The 20,043-nt window shown below is 40.4% G+C and overlaps 4 protein-coding genes across 6 annotated transcripts; 2 read left to right on the top strand and 2 right to left on the bottom strand.

Annotated features, from left to right (window-relative positions):
- Positions 1-11: 11 nt before the first annotated feature.
- Positions 12-2,015, bottom strand: LOC112166378. The gene is made up of 3 exons (XM_024303219.2): positions 1,780-2,015; positions 577-798; positions 12-473 (listed from the first exon to the last, which is right to left on the bottom strand). Exons 1-3 carry the CDS (start codon positions 1,954-1,956, stop codon positions 258-260), a joined length of 615 nt encoding a protein of 204 aa, XP_024158987.1. The 5' UTR covers positions 1,957-2,015; the 3' UTR covers positions 12-257.
- Positions 2,016-11,439: 9,424 nt separating this feature from the next.
- Positions 11,440-14,459, top strand: LOC112166101. Its single transcript, XM_024302867.2, has 6 exons — positions 11,440-12,058; positions 12,863-12,977; positions 13,104-13,275; positions 13,362-13,555; positions 13,682-13,826; positions 14,020-14,459. Exons 1-5 carry the CDS (start codon positions 11,565-11,567, stop codon positions 13,805-13,807), a joined length of 1,101 nt encoding a protein of 366 aa, XP_024158635.1. The 5' UTR covers positions 11,440-11,564; the 3' UTR covers positions 13,808-13,826; positions 14,020-14,459.
- A 157-nt stretch (positions 14,460-14,616) lies between these two features.
- On the bottom strand, positions 14,617-16,695 carry LOC112166102. Of its 3 annotated transcripts, none has more exons than XM_024302870.2 (6): positions 16,560-16,695; positions 15,961-16,202; positions 15,759-15,870; positions 15,562-15,643; positions 15,347-15,395; positions 14,617-14,975 (listed from the first exon to the last, which is right to left on the bottom strand). In XM_024302870.2, the coding sequence occupies exons 2-6, from the start codon at positions 16,162-16,164 to the stop codon at positions 14,829-14,831; spliced, it is 594 nt and encodes a 197-aa protein (XP_024158638.1). In that variant the 5' UTR covers positions 16,165-16,202; positions 16,560-16,695; the 3' UTR covers positions 14,617-14,828. The 3 variants fall into 3 exon arrangements, with proteins under 3 accessions (XP_024158638.1, XP_024158637.1, XP_024158636.1); XM_024302869.2 differs by having other exon boundaries at positions 16,489-16,619; XM_024302868.2 differs by lacking the exon at positions 16,560-16,695 and having other exon boundaries at positions 15,961-16,410.
- Positions 16,696-17,545: 850 nt separating this feature from the next.
- Positions 17,546-19,856, top strand: LOC112168191 (ER membrane protein complex subunit 3). Its single transcript, XM_024305308.1, has 8 exons — positions 17,546-17,697; positions 17,794-17,887; positions 18,304-18,423; positions 18,517-18,565; positions 18,847-18,946; positions 19,059-19,120; positions 19,254-19,312; positions 19,447-19,856. Exons 1-8 carry the CDS (start codon positions 17,546-17,548, stop codon positions 19,549-19,551), a joined length of 741 nt encoding a protein of 246 aa, XP_024161076.1. The 3' UTR covers positions 19,552-19,856.
- The last annotated feature ends 187 nt before the right edge of the window (positions 19,857-20,043 follow it).

Below are 20,043 nucleotides of genomic sequence, written 5' to 3'. Positions count from 1 at the left end.
ATGACATGAAGTATTTGAAACCTACAGTGATTTAAGATTTTGAATTTGTGGTCCTTAATATCCACAAATCAGCACAAGCAGGACAGCAGAATGCTGGGGACTGCAAAGATAGCACATAAAATCTCTACGTTGAACAATTGCTAGCAGCTAGCAGTTCAAACATATTTCTGAACTTCATAAAGAAGACATAGGATACAAAAAATAGTGACCAATTCTCAGTGTATGTTGGATGGGATCTTGAACCTGGGACAAAATTGTCAATCACTTCCCCATTTTCTCACAACACTCTCTTTAGCGGATACATGACTATATGCTTCTTTCTTCGAGATACTATCAATATACGCATGACCATCTGTCCTCCTTAAGATTTTGTCAGTAATGAAAGTGAACCCGTTTCTTGTCCCTCGCAAGGCATACAACAGTGGATTGAAGACGACAGCAAGCATCAGCTCTCCTTTCACAACAATGAGATACTAAAAAGATGAAGAACGAAATTATTAGATAGTGCGAGAGAGTATATATTTACAACAAGATGGTACCGGATTGAAGTAACAATAGAATAAGGAGACTTCTTACCATCACAAGAATGCCTAAGACAGCAAGACTTGCTTGTTGTGCTTCTTGCCAGAAATCGTCACCATTGGACCACCCCAAGCGTCTGCCCCACCCAATCCAGCCCCCTCCACCACCATTACTGCCTCCACCCACCTCCTCTCTTTTCTTAATCTCTTTGTCCCATTTCTCAAATTCATCTTTCTTTCCACCCAGGGCACCTTCTAATGCTTTCCGCGCTTGGTCCTGTAACCACAGAAACAGCAGAGTTAAATTCATTCAGGGTAAAGAAACCTGCATTTAAACTATAATATTGCATTCAGAGTGAGATGAAATAAGGGACCAAGAGCCAAATCAACTACTTTCATTAACTTGTATCTGATAGATATTGTTATCTGTCTCAATGGGGATAAGCATGGTACGTTTATACCTTATTTGTGGCCCTATACCTAGAGCAAATTGATTGAGTTATACAACAGCCACGCTAATCATACTTGATGAATCCTACATTATCAGGCAAAATCCAAGTTGTGTATCAAATGGTTTAGATAAGGCTTCTGCGAGTTAAGAAGAACTACCGTTTATTGCTTCCTTCGCATGTTATTATGACGATTGGGAAAGAAAAAAAAAAACGAATAGGTTCAGGCATTCCGTGTACTGGTAGAACAACATATGTTTCCTGCCTAATTGTCCTCTGTACTTTTCAGTAAAGCAAATGACTTACAGGTTTAAGTTTAACAAGTAGTGTCTTAAAGTTCACCAACACATTAAAAGCTCAAGCTACAATTTATAGATTCAAAATGTGAAGAAATCCCTGATACTGAATCTCCCAACCAGCGAAAGAACAGACAATGTTTTGATCTACTCAATGCTATCCCCTCAAATATAACTGCAAAATGCAAATTCTCAAACAGCACAAGGCAAAGAAGATGCAGATGCCACAATGCAATAAAAAAAATCTCGAAAGAGAAGTGAAATTTTCTTCAAACTCATCACTACATCCTACATTCAATGCGACACAGCTAACCGAATTGCTCTCTATCATTACTAAACCCTAAAACCCAGTTTATTCATTCTCCTCCTTCTCTTCCACTAAGCTAATTGCTCAATTCGAAGTATATTTTTTTTTCATTTCCGACTAAATCAACAACTTGCAAACTACCCATGGAAACTGAGCTTAACATAATAATGAGCAACTAATATAATTGGGATTACGAAGTATATGACCTCTCTGCGGTTGCCTGAGAAGAGGCAAGAGAATCTGCCGTGGGACTTGAGGTTGTGGAGCAGGGACGACCATTCTTGGGCAGCTTCATTTTGGCGGGAGCGAGTGGTGGTGGGGAGGTGACGAGTCGACTGGAATGAGGTTGGGGACGGCGAGCTTAGGTTGAGAAGCAGCGCCATTGTCTTCGCATTTCACTCTCCGCTACAATGTTTTGAGGGGTAGTAGTCGGGTTGGCCCCAACCCGCTTGCCCACCCAGGAAGCTCGGGTTGCTTGTATTGTGGGTGTTTTTTTTTTTTTTTTCAGATAACGATTTAAATAAAGAAGTCTTTGAGAAAACTGTTGAAGGAAAACCTAATTTGTGTTTAGCCCAAACTCTAGGTTACTTGACCTAGTGGTAATAGGATTTAATTAGAAGGATCTAGAATCCTAATCAATGTAGAATTACTTTCCTTGTATGATTGAGATTCTATACATTGTAATCCTCTATATAAAGAGGCCCCTATTATCAATGAGAAGACACAGCAAATTTCTCTCCAATTCAGTTTCTCTACAACACGTTATCAGCACGAAGCCCTAACCCTGAAATCCTAAATTCGTAGCCTTCAAATCCCAGAAACCACCGCCGCCCACCTTGAAGATCCCAACTCCAGGAGTCCAGAACCGGCGGCCTCACCCCAAGAACCGGCCGGCAAACCACCGAACCGGCCACCGGAAAAAGCAAAAGGTTTCCCTGCCCGGTTCAAAGCTTTTCTCACCACCTCCTGCAGCCATACTCGACCACCTGCAGCGTCTCCACCCCAGAAACCCGGAACCGGAAATTTCATCACCGGAACCTGCCAAAATTCCACCGAACCGGCCACCGAAATCCTCCTAACCTGAACCGGCAGAAGAAAAAAAAAAAAAAAAAAAAGGGGGACCTGTGCAGCCCACCTGCTGCAGGCCCAAACCCACAGGTTGAGCCCACGTGCAGCAGGCCCCAACCCAAGCTGCCAAGCCGCCAAGCCACCTAGCCGCCAAGCCTTCTGCCACGTCAGCACTGAACCTGCCACGTCAGCGCGCGGACCTGCCACGTCAACCCTCCGGTCAACGCTTTCCGGCAACTTTCCGGCGACTTTTCCGGCCACTTTCCGGCGCTTTTTCCGGCCAACTTCCTGCGACTTTTCCAGCATCTTTTTCCGGTCAGCTACAGTTACTCCCGGTCTGCTACAGTAACTCCGGCAGCTACAGTACTTTTCCGGCGACATTTTTTTTCCTGCCATCTTTTTAAGGTAAACTTTCCTAAAAGTTCCCGTTTTTAAAGTTTTTTTTTATTTATTTCTTCTTCTTTTCTCGGGGACTTCCAAAATCCCTTCTCCTACCCCCCCTTTCTCTACGTAGGGGAGACCAAAAGCCGAACTGTGGGGGTTCGTGCTCACTCCAAGCTTGGAGCTTGTAGAGTCCTCCAAACTTAGAGTTTGTTGAGAAGAAAACGATCGACCACATACATCGTTGTTTCGATCTAATCCAAAACCCCTCTTGGAATCGGATTTTCTTGGAAGCGACTACGCTCAGAAAATTCCTAATTTCTTGGAAGCGACTACGCTCAGAAATTTAATAGTTTTTCGTGGTAGCCTTTTTCGCTCCGAAACTAACCCTAATCTTGTGTTGTTTTTCAGGATGAGTTACCTGAACAAGTTGAACTTTGTTCCACTCTAGACAACTGGCGCTGGATACCATAGGTGGGTCCGAGATGTGCGCCAACATCTTAAGGCTGATGGAATTCTGGAAACCATCCAAGAGCCTGGTCAGAACGTGCTCTCAATCGAGCAAGCTACTGCTTTTGAAGCAAAACAAGCTAAGGCCATAATTCTCATGACAAGGCACATGAATGACGCGCTCCAAAATGAATACCTCAATGAGGAAGACCCAAGAAAGCTATGGGTAGAACTAGAGCAGCGATTTGGCAACGTTCGTGACTCCCTGCTTCCTGATTTAGAAGTGCGATGGCATAGCCTCCGCTTTTGTGATTTCAAGTCTGTGCTTGATTATAACTCGGAAACTCTTCGTATCAAGTCTCTGATGGAGTATTGTGGCCATGCCATAACTGATACGATGTTGATCGAGAAGACTCTCTCTACCTTCCCCGTCTCTGCATTGATGATTTCAAAGAATTATCGGAATAATGTAAATGCAGGACGTATCACAAGGTTTCATGAGCTCATTGGCGCCATGAACGTAGCTGAAAAGCACGATAATATCCTTGTGAAGAACTATAATGCTAGACCCGTGGGAACTAAGCCTATTCCGGAGTCTAACTATAGTCGCCCCTCAATGGAGGACGCAAGGAGCGAAACCCTAAAGATAGGGACAATTCTGGACGTTCTGGTCCATATATTCGCCCTAAAGAGGAAGGAAATCGCCAAGAGAGGCGTGCACGGAACCGTAGAGGTCAACGTGTGAAGAGAGAGAGAGGCGGAGCCTCCGACCATGGTGGTAACGCCACCAAGAGGATAGGTCGTCCAAATCGCGCCCCAATGGCGCCTCGATCAAGGGAGCCTGACCATAATGATGTTTGTTTTCGATGTGGATCAACTGAACATTGGGCCAAAACATGTACCGCACCCCAGAATGTTGCAAACGCATACAAGACGTATCGTGAGGCAAGGGAAGCAAATTACATGGCACAAGAAGATCAAGATGGTGATCTAGATCTAAGGGTGGAAGACTACAAGGATCAAGACCCAGAAACTGGCGATTTTGATTAAGTCTTTTTATTTTCCAAGAGATGTAGGCGATTGCCATATTCCTTTTTATTGGATTAGATTTTCTTTGATCATAGAAACAATGATGTATTTCGTTGGCTTATGAATAAAATTTCGAGTTCTTTTCATTACGACTCAATTTTGATTCTGAGCATATGACTTTGTGACTACGATGGCTAAACCATCAGTATTAATTCAAGGACATGGAATAGCCCAAGTTCCACTTGCCAAATGGCACCTTGATTACTGTTGTCACAGAAACTCTCTACGCTCTTAGGGCAAATCGTACCCTATGAATAGCCAACGAATTCCATGCGAAAATGCATGTAGAGAACGGAAATGAGTTCCTTTGCATTACCTCTAATAATTGCGAACAAAGACGCATCTTAGAGAAGTTTATGTGTCTCTCTAGTGGATTCTATGTCACTATTCGAGCTATTAAATCCAATAAAGTTTTGAGAGAAGATCTCTTGGATTTAGACACATATTGGCTTTGTCACGACAGGATAGATCATCCTAGTCATGATATGATGATCCGTCTACAAAAGACTTCACATGGACATCATTTCTTTTGAGCAAAATGAAGCAAGATGACGCCATAAAAGGCGCCAACCATGGGCATAACGCCATGGTTGTTCCTCCTTGTGGCCATGACGCCATACATGCTAATTTCCATGGCTCCCACGCCATGATGGGAGATGTAGTCACATATTTTGCTTCTAATAGCGCTACAGACGCTTAGGCCTAACCAAACTCCTCATTGGTTGCTTCTAAGGCCTCTCGCTCGTTTTACAAAGCCCGTTCCTTAGGGAAATTAGGACTGAGACCGTCCTATGCAAAGGATATGACAATACTCATTCTATTCTTACAAAGAATCCGTAGGGATTTTGTGGATTGATTCAACCAACTTGCGGAAGCTTAAATATTTCATGATGTTGGTTGACACGCAAACACGCTGGTCACGTGTTGTGCCATTGTCCACCTATAAATGCTACTTATGCTAGACTCCTAGCACATATCATATGACAATGGGCTCACTCCCCAAATCATCCTATTCAGTCAATTGGATTTGACTATGCTAGTGAATTTACATCGAAAGACTTTCGATGGATATTGCAATGGGTTTGATGTTGGACATCACATTCCCATGTACACACCCAATTGGTCTCGCGGAAACGACTACGATGGTAGTCCGAACATTGGTAATGCGCACCAATCTTCTTACATCCGCTTGAGGTGATGCAATATCGCATGCAGCTATGCTAATTCGTCTACGACCTACCGCCACTCAATGTACCTCTGCGTTACAGCTAGTGACTGGGTACACGTATTTTGTACTTACGCATATTTGAGTGAGCCATTTATGTGCCAATTGCGCCGCCACAGCGCTCTATGATGGGTCCTTACAGACGAATGGGCAACTACGTTGGATTTGAGCTTCCAACAATCGTCCGCCACTTAAATGCCCTTGTTAGGCGATCTTCTTACCGCTACATTTGCGGATGTCACTTTGATGAGACAGTCTTCCCGTCGTTAGGGGGAGATAAGAACACGAATATTCAACAGGAACGACAGGAATTGTCGTAGTCTGTCCCCACTATGTCTCATCTTGATCCCTATTAAAGTGACGAGATCACACAAATATGCTGCAAACATGCCTGCAAGGAAGGACGTCCCTACTAGAGGACGTAAGCGCCACCCTACACGGAGGTAGGCATGGCGCCAATGCCAAAGAGAGTGGCACTCTGGCGTTACAGGCCATGGCCCCAGCTAGGATGCGTGGGAGGCCCGTGGGTTCGAAGGATACTTTGGCACATTCCAATCCTTTAATCATCAAGACTCAAAATCCGTCTCATGAGTATCTTCCGGGTTATGGTTATCGTTGGGGGACGCCTCAACGTCAAACCCTATTCCTGAGAATATAGAGCTCTATGAAACTTACACTAGTGTACATGAGACGTGGGATATAAACTCCATCAGAATTGATGATGTAGTTGCGTATTTTGTTGCGCATGAGTTTTTGAGTTAGATGATGTCGAACCACGCTCCGTTGATGAATGAATACCAACGTAGAGAGTTTTTGGCCTAAATGGAAAGATGCGATCCAGGTTAAGATGGATTCTCTAACGAAGAGGAAGGTTTTCGAGCTAGAGATGCCAACACCTCCTAACATAAAACCTGTTGACTAATGGGTCTTCGTTAGAAAGCGTGATGAGAAAAAGAGATGGTAATCTCGCCTTATGGCGCAAGGCTTCTCACAAGACGCCCTGGAATCGACTACGATGAGACATATTCTCTCGTAATGGATGTCATTGCACTCCACTACCCTGTCAGTTTGGTAGTTTCATATGGTCACTACGTATCTCTATAGGGATCTAGATACGGAATATACATGAAGGTTCATGGTGAACTTCATTTACCCAAGTCAAGTGACTCTAGACCATGGAGCGCGTTTACAAAGAGGTTGAAACGCTCACTAAAGTGACTACTTGATTGGGAAGGGATATGCCCACGCGTTTCTATGACAAGTTTCGGATTCTATCGCGGTTCATGTTGGACATGATCTTCATTAGAAGCCCTTAAAGAGTTAAGGGAAACCGTTGAACACTTGAAATCTATAGTTTGAGATGAAGGATTTTGGGAGAACACGATTATGTCTCGGTTTGGAACTTGAGCATCGTGTCGATGGATGTTTAGGCATTTTGACAAGGTCAAGCCTTCAAGCACCCCCATGATCGTCCATAGTCTTGATCCTGAAAAGGATCCTCTTCGTCGAAAGGATGATGACGAAGATGTGCTAGAGGCAAAAGTGCCTTACTTAGTACAATAGGCGCATTATTGTACTTATCTCAATGCACAAGACCGGACATCTCATATGTTGTGAACTTGTTAGCTAGATATAGCTCTGCGCCAACGCGACGCCATTGGATTGGTGTAAAAGATATCTTTCGATACTTGAGATGTACGATTGATATGGGCTTGTTCTATCCCTACAAAGAGATGATGGATTCGGACCCATCACACACCAGAAACGCCGCCAACGCTGGCCTGCGTTCTCTATCCCCATCCCAAAACGACATGTGTTTTGGAAGGTTTTTGCTGATGTTGGGTATCTCTCTGACCCACACAATGGTCATTCCCAAACTGGTTAAGTGTTCACCATGGGAAAAGACCGTGATATCTTGGAGGTCTACAGAACAGACCGTAGTCGCTATATCTTCGAACAATGCAGAGATCATTGCCCTTCACGAAGTGGTTCGTGAATGTATATGGATTAGATCCATAATTACGCATGTTCGAACAATTGTGGTTTGAAGTCTACCACAGATGAGCCTACGAGCATTTAGGATAATGCTACTTGTTTTGAACAAATGAGGCAAGACTACATCAAAAGCGACAACACCAAGCATAATCAGCAACAACAGACACTCCTCGAGATCAAAGTGAACTAGGTTCGATCTGAGGACAGTGAGGCAGACTTGTTTACTAAGTCATTGTCCAATACCACGTTCGAGAAACATGTGGCAAGAATTGGCTTGCAGAATTTATCTGAACTCCCATGATCGTAGTCATCAGGGGGAGGTGCAGACATCAGGGGGAGATGTCTACATGTTCGTCTCGAATCGTGAAGGGTGTGTTGTGCTCTTTTTCCCCTTCGACCGAGGTTATTTTTGTCCCACTGGGTTTTTGTTACTCGGCAAGGTTTTTAACGAGGCAACGAGAGAAGCACCGCGTTTGGGCAACACAAGGGGGAGTGTTGAAGGAAAACCTAATTTGTGTTTAGCCCAAACTCTAGGTTACTTGACCTAGTGGTAATATGATTTAATTAGAAGGATCTAGAATCCTAATCAATGTAGAATTACTTTCCTTGTATGATTGAGATTCTATGCATTGTAATCCTCTATATAAAGAGGCCCCTATTATCAATGAGAAGACACAGCAAATTTCTCTCCAATTCAGTTTCTCTACAACAAAAACTAAAATTACGAATATCAAGAATATTAGCATGAGATGCGGGATTGGGAGATCATTGTGTTCATAAATGACTTGAGGAGAGGTGAATGACCTATTAGCAACCAACAGTGAAATTTACTTTTATCAGGATACGTGTGGAGGCTCAAAAGATATTATTGATACGAAGATTACGTAAATCATCCATGAGGGAGGGAGCCAAGAGCATCTCAAACGAAAGCTAGAAGTTGTCTCGTTGTATTGAACAACGGATCATTAAGCCAATCATGAGATTAGTAGATGGATAATTTCACTTGATTATTTGGTAACGATATAGCCTTCTAGAATGAAGAGGGTCCATTTGCATGTGCTTTCAAGTGCTTTGACCTAAAGTGCTTATCTTTATGAAAGATCTCTACACAATTCTACTAAAATTGCTTATGGTATGAGTGTTTCATGACAAAAGCGTTATTGAAGAAGCAATCTGAAACATAGCATGAATATTGAACGTAAAAGTCTCTTAGATGTTGTCCAAGAATCTAACCTCAATGTTTACAAATGTATATTTTCTCCAAAACTTGACTAATTTGTGCCACAATACCAACTATTTCAAAGTTGAATTTATAAGTAATAACACAAAGTCGTGGGTTCAATATGATATGTCAAAGCAATGTGACTGAAACAACAACAACAAAAATCATTATTTCTTTGGTAGAAATCATCAAATAAGAGTAATTAAATGCCTTCACACAAAGGTTCATTTGTGAACCGATCCTAACAAGAGGTTCAAGTTTTTCAGCATGTTTAAGCCATAACAATTTGACACTGGCAAAAAGATTTAAATTTATAAAGAGATTCATGTTTATTTTTATCAGACTCGATCATGTTTTCAATTAGTTTCACAGCTGTCAGAACTTTATAAATAACTAACTTATTGATAATGATCAACTACAACCCTCATGCACTAATTACTGCTTATGTAATCTTTGACATAGCTTTTTATATGTATTACATACCCGAAGTGTACGTATAATATGTGAACTAAGTTAGTGGCGAAATGTGTAGATATTTCACCAATTAACACGTCTCTATTGGCTTACATTACTTGCATTGGCCTCTCACCTAGTCACTTGCGTTTTACGCATCCACAAGTGTCGATCAAGAGAGCTAGGTGTGGTTAAACATTGCTTGTAACGCAATAATGCATTAATCCTATATAACACATATATTAATATTACAAAACCACTGAAAAGGTGGTAGCTTAAGAATCACATAAACTCTAGGTTGGTGGCAAGTAGAGTGAAACACGACTATTGTTGTAATTACTTTCTTGACCCCAAGATCTAGTGACATTGTTCTACAGTAGTGGTTGACCGAACCACACCAATCCCTATCCAATGCTTCGTACTTCCAAGTCACAACAAGAAATCACACCAAACTTGATAAAAAACAGAGACGCCAAATTTGCAGATTCCGGCCAGGGTATTATTGGGAATACGTACGCTTAGATACACCGGTCATAATCAAAAGTATTCAATTTCCTTTTCTATTCACCTCTTTATCTTTATATCTTTAATTTGAAAGTGAAAACAAAAAGAATAAAAACACTGCAACTTTACATTATGAATATTTACCTTTTGACTTTTTAAGGTTGTTAACTTGTTATCTAAGGATTGGATGAAGGAAAATTACTATTTTCTCTTCGATGGATACAAATGATGTAGACCAATACGGTGGATATGTTACTGATTTCGAATTAGATTAGTCCAAGTTCAAACTGAATGCAAGTTCGAATCAATTCTACCACGAATATTTCATAATTGATTTGATTTGATTTATTTTATCTTATCTTATCGAAATATTTCTATGCATTGTTAGTGTAAGTAAACCAGCACTTTTTAGGTGGTTTTAGTTTTTGATATTTGTAGTCAACATTTTATTTTAATAATAAAAAAGTCGCATAATCTTATCTAGTCGTCAATTTCTATTGGTGTAAGTGCAAACACTTTAAATTCCTTTCCTCTTTTTTTTTTTAGAGAGGAAAGTGATCTTCAATATATCTGACAACTCATACAACGGGAAGAAATTAATACCAAAATCCTCATCATAAATAGGAGCCAATAATCTTTATAGTTGCTATTTACGAGTTAATTAGGTCATTAGGCCTATCCTCTAATCACATAAATAAACATCTCTTCCAAACACTGTAGTGCGAGCCATGTTATTACTCTTTTTGGCATAAATTCTAAAGATATCGGCCTTATGTTAGTAAATATTTAAATTATTAATTTATATTTGGTAATTATTAATGTCGTATCCAATGAGTTGTTATTCATAATAAATTTTACATGCTGAATTATAAAAATTTCAAAAAGGAAACCATGAAAACATAAAATCAAATCCCTAAAATATGTTCTTTCACTTCTTTCCGACACATCAAAAAAATAAAATATTCAGTGCACCGATGTGTACTTACACCAACATTTATTACTCTTTTTTGGCGTAAATTGTAAAGAATCGTCCTTATGTTAGTAAATTTTTGAATTATTAATTTATATTCGGTAATTATTAATTTCGTATCAAATGAGTTGTCATCCATAATAAATTTTACATGCTGAATTATACAAATTTCAAAAAGGAAACCATGAAAATATGAAATCAAACTATTTCTTTCTGACACTAGAGAGTATCAAGTGCATTGACGTGCACTTGCACCAACTTAAATAGACGACTAGATGTATTTTGTTATTAGAAAAGAAAATTATCCGTAAATATCTACCGGTGAGATCTACTGAATCTATTGATTCATTTGCACCATAGGTGCATAATAAAATTTTCCTACGTCGGATAAGTTCAAAAAATTTGATATTACAGATAAGACTAATGAACCATGGATAAAACCAACGGGACAGACTCGTCATTTCAAATATTATAAAAGATGATAGAGGTTAAAAAGAGTAGAGAGAGACAGAGAGGAAGAGAGAGATAGAGACAGAGATAGAGAGAGAGCAGAAGGGGACTGAGAGAGAGAGAGAGAGGGGCTAGAGAGCGTTTGTTTTTTCGGTTTATTCTGTTTAATATTTATGTAGGAGGGATGGTGTCGGACCAAGAAATAGCCGAAGGGGTGGAGACTGTGCTCCGTCAACAAGGCCCTAACAACGTCACCTCCGTAAACGGCGTCGTTCAGCAGCTCGAGGCCAAGCTAGGGTTGGACCTCTCCCACAAGGCTGCCTTCATTCGCGACCAGATCAGCTTCCTCCTCCGCCCCTATCCCCTGCACCACCACCAACAACAACAACAACAACCCCAACCGCCCCCACCAAAAGACCATTTTGCCCTCCACCACAACCCTTACCACCACCACCCTCAGTTCGCTCCCACACCATTCCTCCCCCAACAATTTCCTTCCCATTTTGCCCTCCACCCCCACTCCCGCCCTCCCCCTGAGGCCTACACCTTCCAGGCGCAGCAGCCGCCTCAGCAGCAGCTCCGGCGTCCGGTGGCCCTGCCGCAGCAGCCGCCTCCCAAGTTCGAGGTCCTCGCCTCCCAGAATGCCACCGCCGTCGCCCCGGAACCGCCCAAAGACAGGTTTGCCCCTTTAATTTGCACAATTCGAAATCGGAAATGAAATGGTGGTTTTTAGGGTTTTCAATTTGTTCGAATTCGACGAGGTTTGATTTCAAATGGAATTCATTTTACCTGTTGCGAATTACCACGGTGGATTAATTTGCATAGTTTGCTTGTTACTGCACGGTTTTTTTACTGATTTTACTGCTCCATGTCCCTGTTATTGGCTTGTTCTAAATTATAATGCTTTTCTTTGTCTGCTTAAATTAAGCCTGATAACATAAGTTTTGAAAATTGTTTTGTAGCAAATGTGGAAACAAACGTATGAAAAGCATTTTGAATTTCTTATTATTGTTATGGGAAATTTTCAACCTTTCTGCCATCATATCATCTTTCATATAATAGTCAAAACTGTTGCAATTTTGGCCCGGTTCCTCAAATATGAAACACAAATCGTTAAGGGTCAGTGTTTACTGTTTACTTATGTCTCACTCTAATTAAATAGAGCGTGGCTGTGGTACGTCTGCCATAAAGTTTGTTCAAGAGCCAGCCAGCCAGCATGCTTAAAGAACTGTAGCTAATCAAACTAGTTTTTATCTGTTCAGCTGCACATTAATCTTTGTATAAAAATATGGAGGATTATCTGTCTCGGGTAATTAGTTCAAAAGTAGCATCATCCTGTTATTAATTCATAGTTCTAGTCTCATCTTGTTGTTTTGTAGTTGTATGCTCTATAAGGACTCACTGTTTATTTTATGTTGCGATTTAGCATTTGTAATGTCAATATATATGACTTGCCGTGTTTGTGCCTCGCGTAAATTTCAGTGCTCCGACTACTGGAACCAAAAGAAGGGGTGGGGCTGGGGGTTTAAATAAAGTCTGTGGTGTCTCACCTGAGCTTCAGGTTGTTGTTGGTGAACCGGCCTTGCCAAGGACCGAGGTTGTTACTCCCAAATCCATCAAGATTCTCTATTTATACTGCTTGTCAAGTCCATTTTACGTGGCCAAGTGTTTTTATATAAATCTCAATGTGCGTTTGTGTTAATTTTTGTTTTACTTATTTCAGATTGTGAAGCAGCTCTGGGCATATATAAGGAAAAACAACCTCCAAGATCCAAGTAATAAGAGAAAGATTATTTGTGATGATGCCTTGCGCGTGGTATTTGAGACTGATTGTACTGACATGTTCAAGATGAATAAGCTGCTGTCCAAGCATATAATAACCCTTGGACCTAAAAGTATGCGAACTTTGTGAAATTTGTAACATCTTTTATTTCGTGACATCTTTGCTTAAGTTAATAATCTTTATCTTTTATAAATGCAGAGGAGCCAACTCAAGCTAAGCGAGTAAAGTTAGATGCTGAGTCTGCAACTGACACTGATAATACTCAACCTGGTTCCTCTACTGTTACAATATCTGAAGCACTAGCTAAGTTTCTGGGTTTGGAAGGGAGGGAGATGCTCAAATCTGAGGCAATAAGACTTGTTTGGGAATATGTAAAGGCTAACAATTTGGAGGTGGGAATACATTCCTTTCTATCATTGATGAAGGATGACCTGTCGGTTTTGAGATTTCCCTGTTCATCCTAGACATTTGGTCATTCGGAAATGAGACTGATTGTGGTTTCGGTTGTATTTATGTAGGATCCTGTAAATTCTATGGTGATTGTATGTGATCCAAAGCTCCATGAGCTTCTTGGATGCGAAAGCATATCTGCTCTGGGGGTTCAAGAGATGTTAGACCGCTATCATTTCATCAAACAGTCATGATTTGTGGTAGTCTTGACCGGTTAGTATAAGTTCCATTTGGTTAATCTTCGTCATTTCTCTCTTAGTTGTGCTTTCTGTTACATTTTTGATTTTTAGCGTCTTTGCTCAAAGCACCACCATATTTGCTTAGGTTGTGGTGCTTTCCCCAAAATGCTTCTTCTGCTTATCGTATGCCTGATATTTCCAAAGTAACTCTGTTTGTTTTCTTGCAGGGCATGGGACATTTGCCATCTGGTCTCTTCTGATGGTAGAGAAGATAGGGCAGAACCTTTTTTTTCTTTTTGGTGCACTGACGTGGCTAGGAGCCTAGGTGATATGCTGTTTTACATGTATTGGTTGATTATATTTAGAATCTTATGTGTGCTTTGGTCACCGCAAGAAGTTTCTTGGTATGCGGCCATTGCCTTGTCTTTTAGTTCTTTGTAGTGGTCTTCTCCTAACCTTTAAAACTGTCACAGAATGATAAATGCTCTGTACAGCCTGGAAGGACCTTTGTTTGTAATATGTCGGATCGCAGGAAGTGTTAGTTTTAAGTTTTTAACTGCAACTGGTGTATCTTGTTCCTTGGCAGAAAACACAGGTTTAACTGTGATTTGTTTCATTTGCTGTATCGAATAGTAAATATATTTGCGTACAGTTTCAAAGTATTGAAGTTCTTATTCTTAGAAGGTAACCTTTTTTCTGGCTAATGGTAAAATGATCGGCCCCAAACTGTGATATGTTAAGCAGGCATGTACTCCTTTACACCAAGGCTGCCCATCCTGCTTTTGGGGTCACCCATACCACAGCATGGCCTGAAAGCGCGGACAAGTTTGAATTTTAGTTTTACAGTCCTTGTAGAATAATGGTTACATTTATCCCATGCTTGGACTCGGCAAACCAAGCAGGGTCAATAATATTTACAACTCCATCTCAGATTCGTCTGAGCTTTCTTCATCATTTTCCGCTGACACGGTGGAGGAAGAATTTCAAATGGTTTCATTACATAAGATTAGTATCTGCAGCACCTCGAGTGAAAGACTTAATGCGAGATGAGCATCAAAGTGATTAGAAATGCAGCTATGATGAACACAAGGAGGATACTCAATGCTACTTTGCTTCCCCAACCCTTGAATATTGCATTGGAACCCATCTTCTCCGTTAAAGCAGTCATAATTTCCATCATTTTCTGTAGATGTAATAGGAAATTAGAACAAACGTAATTGCAGGAAGTAGTAAATGGCTCCAACTGCAAAAACTCAAGTGCACATGCAAAAATTCAACTTGGTTCAAATTTTATCACACAGTAACATCAACAACGAAGATGCTTCAACTGCCAGCAGCCTTTTTCTATGTTTGATAATGATGAGATTGGTTCAAATGAGTTTATCGAATTCGGGCATCTTCTAAATGTTGCACATGATGTTCAGGATCTTTATCATGAGGTGAAAATTCTCTTGTTATGACAGCCAGTTTACTAAGATACACACCCAAAAAAAGAAAGAAAAAAAAGACGGTTTAGTGTGAGATATTTGCATGAAAATAGACACTAGAACGTACCATCCTGGAAGGAATATGCCGGAGTGGTTCCGTGAACATCTCTGCATTTCTGAAAAAAAGATAGAGAACTCCAAACGTGAGTTTATCGAACAAATATATCGGTGCAAATTTACTTTACCTAGCTAGGTTCTATTCGACTTTGATCGAGTTACTTGTTTGTAGTGATTATCTTTGAAATAATACAGAAGCAAAAGCAGAAGCAAAACTGGACTCACTTTATCACCACCTTCCCCTTGTAGTGGTGGGATATATGGTAGCTAAAACCCTTTCCAAAAGGCGTATGCGTTTTGCTCCACCCTGCATATAAGTAGCCAAACATATCAGAAAGTAGATGGAATCAGATTTGATCGATCTTGAAGAAAAAGGTTCCATAACCTCATCGACCATCGATGTTTTGAGAATAAGGATGTACCTAAAGCCCACTCAACACCAACTTTCATCCCATCATGTAATGTTGGTTTTACAAAAAAGTCAATTTCAGTTCCTAGGTGTCGGATTAGATTTAGGAAAAAATCCACCACTTTCTGCAACAGGAAGAAAAGTACCAACAAAATGGTGAAGGAAACTAACTTTTACAATAAAGGCTCTATAAGATTAAAATTAATCAACTTTACCTTTTTTCCTCGAAGGGGTTGGATGATTGAGGATAAGTTGCCTGCACACACGGGTTCATCTGCTATGACCTCCGATAACTCGAGAACATCTTTGTTCTTCATGGCTTCGTACAGTTTCAGCAGTTTTTCGAGAGTTCGTGGATCCTGCTGATCTTGTCCGCCTGCACCTTCTGGTGAGTTTTTAGCACAGAATATCGGCTCCATCAACAACTCTCTGTGCCTTCTTTGAATCAAAGGTTGGCCTGAAAATGGTGGATGAAAATTACCAAAGGCATTGTTAGCTGTAATTTTCTTAGAATTTTTATGGATGGTATAGACAGGATTAACATGCGAAATTTGCATGGTATTCCTGTATATTATGTTATTGGTAATGATTGGGAAGGACACAAAAGCCATGATCAGTGAATCAAGGTTATAATATTGCAAGTCCTCAAAGCCATAAGACTGGAACCAAATAAATTAAGCTAGCAACATATTTGTAATAGATACCAAACTAATTATTTAGAGCAAAGGAATGAATGAAGCAACCTCGATCTCCTAGCAAATACTACCAGCAAAGGTTAAGCATCTTTCTCAAAACTTGGCAAGATCAATAATACCTAGAGGTTATTCTACCCCCTATGAACTTTTGTTACTCCAGAGCAGATTCTTTTTCTTTTTCTTCCTCAAGACTGAAAGATATCAAGTGTCTCCACCAAAAAAAAAATTACGAAGGCAGAAGAAACATCATCCAACACTTCTGATCAAAAGTTACCAATAAACCGAAACTTCAGATAAGGCTAGGAAGGAGAGTGCACTATACGTCATCTTGTTTGCTCGGTGTTACAATTTATTGAAACTTATTTTATATGTATTAATAATTACTGAATCGACAATGCCACTTTTTGTATTTTGTAATCGGTTCGGGTTTTGAAAAGTAAAAAACCAAAGTCATCGATTGATCGATTCAGCAGAGATGTTCCCCTGGTCAGCTACTGATCAGGGATTATTTGCTTAACTACCGTCCGATTGAAATCGAACGGTTGACATGTATCTAGATTTTTCAGAGATGAGATCTGTCAACCGTCCGATTTTAATCGGACGGTAGTTGAGCAAATAATCTCTGGTCAGTAACTGACCAGGGGAACGGGACTCATCGACTCAGTTAGCGACTAGTAAGACAAAATCGAACCGATGGATCCAAATCCACCGACGGTAGTTGAGCAAATAATCTCTGGTCAGTAACTGACCAGGGAAACGGGACTCATCGACTCAGTTAGCGACTAGTAAGACAAAATCGAACCGATGGATCCAAATCCACCCCTAATTTTAACCAGATGTCCAATTCAATAAAAAAATTGAAAACATGAATAACCGATACAACTACCGGGTCAGAATTCTTCTCATTAAGATTTGGGCCGTTACATGATGCCCAACAATTCAAAAATGACTAAAATAGCCTCGAAATCCGTCTCTAGCCATTTGCTACCTGGACGGCTGAACCGGGATCAAAAACAACCCTCAAGTCTCTCGGAATAGATATTAGTTGAGAGAGAGAGACCCGAAACGAGCAGAGACGGTGTCGTTTTAGCTCCGAGCTCCAACAATGGCGGCAGATCTGGTGCTAGACACGGCGATCAGAGACTGGGTTCTGATCCCTCTCTCGGTCGTCATGGTCCTCATCGGAGTCCTCCGATACTTCGTCTCCAAGCTCATGCGCTCCAGCCAAGTCCCCGATGCCAAAATCGTCAAAGAAGGGTCTGTGTATCCTTAACCCTAATTTCAACATGCTTACATGCCCGTATTCATTACTTATTTACAGTTTATCTAACTTTGTGAAGTTGAAATTCTCAGGCAATTGGTTATTAGGGCTCGGAATTTGCGTGCTTCTGCTAATTTCATACCTCCCAAGTCGTTTCGCGCTCGCCGATTTTACTTCAGCAACGAGGTTTGCTTATAATCCTCACTCTAATTGCTTATTGAGCACTTAACGCACTAGTTTTACATGTGTTCATCTGCAAATCGTAAACCGAAAAGAATGTCCGTTACTTTGTAGTGTTAATGTGTTGTTGAGCTGAGCATTATGAACTTTGTAATTTGGCTCAGAGCAATAGTTGCTTAAGCTCATTTTTTATCGAAAAAATTCAGCTTTGAGTGACATTTAAAGAGATGGTTTCCAATTAAAATCATGAGATTTTGCTGCGAGAAGCCGAATGTGAGAAACTGTAATGCTTTTCTGGGCTGTAATTTATATGCTTTAGCTGTTGACACCTTTAGGGTTCTTTAAAGAAGGTTATTTTGCTGACAGTAGGTTCTGGTCTTCTAGTTCTTATTGCTGAAGTCAAGTTGTTGTGATATTGCCAGGAAAATGGGTTGTTATTTGTTCCTAAGGGTCAGGCACAGAATCCACAGGCGCAGATGTTCTCTGATCCCAACATGGCTATGGACATGATGAAGAAGAATTTGTCTATGATCATACCCCAGGTATTTCAAATTGCAGCATCTATTATTGTAGTTTGGCTTGATTTTGTCAGATATAGTAACTGATACTCTTATGATTAATTTATTGTTGGCCAGACTCTTACATTTGCGTGGGTCAACTTTTTCTTTTCTGGATTTGTAGCAGGTTAGTTACTATACCTCTTAAGCTAATTTCATGATCCCTGTGTAATATATGACTTCTTTATTTTGGATTTAGTAAACTATATGACTATGTTTCACCCTGTTATATCATTAGCAGTGTTCTCTAACCTTGGTTTTGCATATATTTTCTTTAGGTTATTGAATATATAGTGTAGCTTGTATTTGCTCCAAAGTTTACCACTGTCCTATTCTCAAAACTAGTGTAAATATTCATATCACATGCTTAAGTTATCGTGTATGAGTGTTTCTTTTGCTTTTCTGCAGCCAAAATACCTTTTCCTCTTACTCAGAGGTTCAGGTCAATGTTGCAGAATGGGATTGACTTGAGCACTGTTGATGTCAGCTATGTCAGTAGCCGCTCATGGTACTTACCTATGTCTTAATTATGGAATTACTTAGTTACTCTCATTGATCTTTCACCTCTTGTGTGTTTGTTTATCTGTTTCTGTCTAATTACTCAAAGTCACGTGTCTCAGGTACTTTCTCAATCTGTTTGGATTGAGAGGCTTGTTCAGTCTCATTCTGGGAGAAGAAAATGGTTAGTGCTAACTTATATGATCACTATATCATGGTATTTTACATGCTTAGAAATGTATGCAGGAGTCTGTTCACACATGTAATTGTAGGAAGTTTATTAGGCTGGTGTACTAACACAAGCTTTTCTTATGCAGCCATGGATGATACTCAGCGTATGATGCAAATGAGTGGGTTCGGCATGGATCCATCAAAGGTAATAACCTTAGTGGTTTTCTGCAACACTTTCAACGTTTAAGAGATTAATCACAGTAGATGTATCAGATGCCATCTTAACTCCTACTCCTAATCTAACTGGTTTCGGTGCTTATTTGATTTTGTATTGATCAGAGTTTGGGTGCTGAGAAGGACAGTCTTGATATAATCCAGCACGATTGGGCCTTACCAAAATTTGAGCATCGTGCGGAAGTTGTATTGAAGAAACTTGTCCGGTAAAGAATGAAATCCGGCAGTTAGCGTTGCTGGGCTGAGCCACAGTTCTCAGCTCCGTGCTCCAGTCATCGGCCTCTTCTGCCAGCATTGAAGTCAGTTAGTTTGAGCTATGAAAAATATAGCAACCTTTTGAGAAACATATCGCTCTAGTCTGTAGCAGCTTACACTCAAATTTATTCTGATTATTCATAACACTTTGCTGGTAGTAACTTGTAATCACTCGAGTGTTTCTAAATTTTCTAGATGAAACTCAAACATGAAGCTTTTTTCTGATCAACCGCTTTTTATAGAGTAGCTTTCTCCTGTGACATGGAACTTTTGGTCAAAAGACAAGCCATTACTTTGGTTATTATGATTACTATCTGATGCCGCAACTTCAAAGATTCAGTAGCAGAAATAAGATTCAATCAGTCTTCGAAATCCATAGTGGGCGAAACTTCAGAAGCTTTGATCCGAGTCGGAGGCCCGCTTTCGACAAGGTGGACCAGATGAGCA

The sequence above is a fragment of the Rosa chinensis genome, chromosome 5, assembly GCF_002994745.2.
Source record: "Rosa chinensis cultivar Old Blush chromosome 5, RchiOBHm-V2, whole genome shotgun sequence".
NCBI classification, from domain to species: Eukaryota; Viridiplantae; Streptophyta; class Magnoliopsida; order Rosales; family Rosaceae; genus Rosa; species Rosa chinensis.
This window is presented reverse-complemented; position numbering and strand designations above follow the sequence as displayed.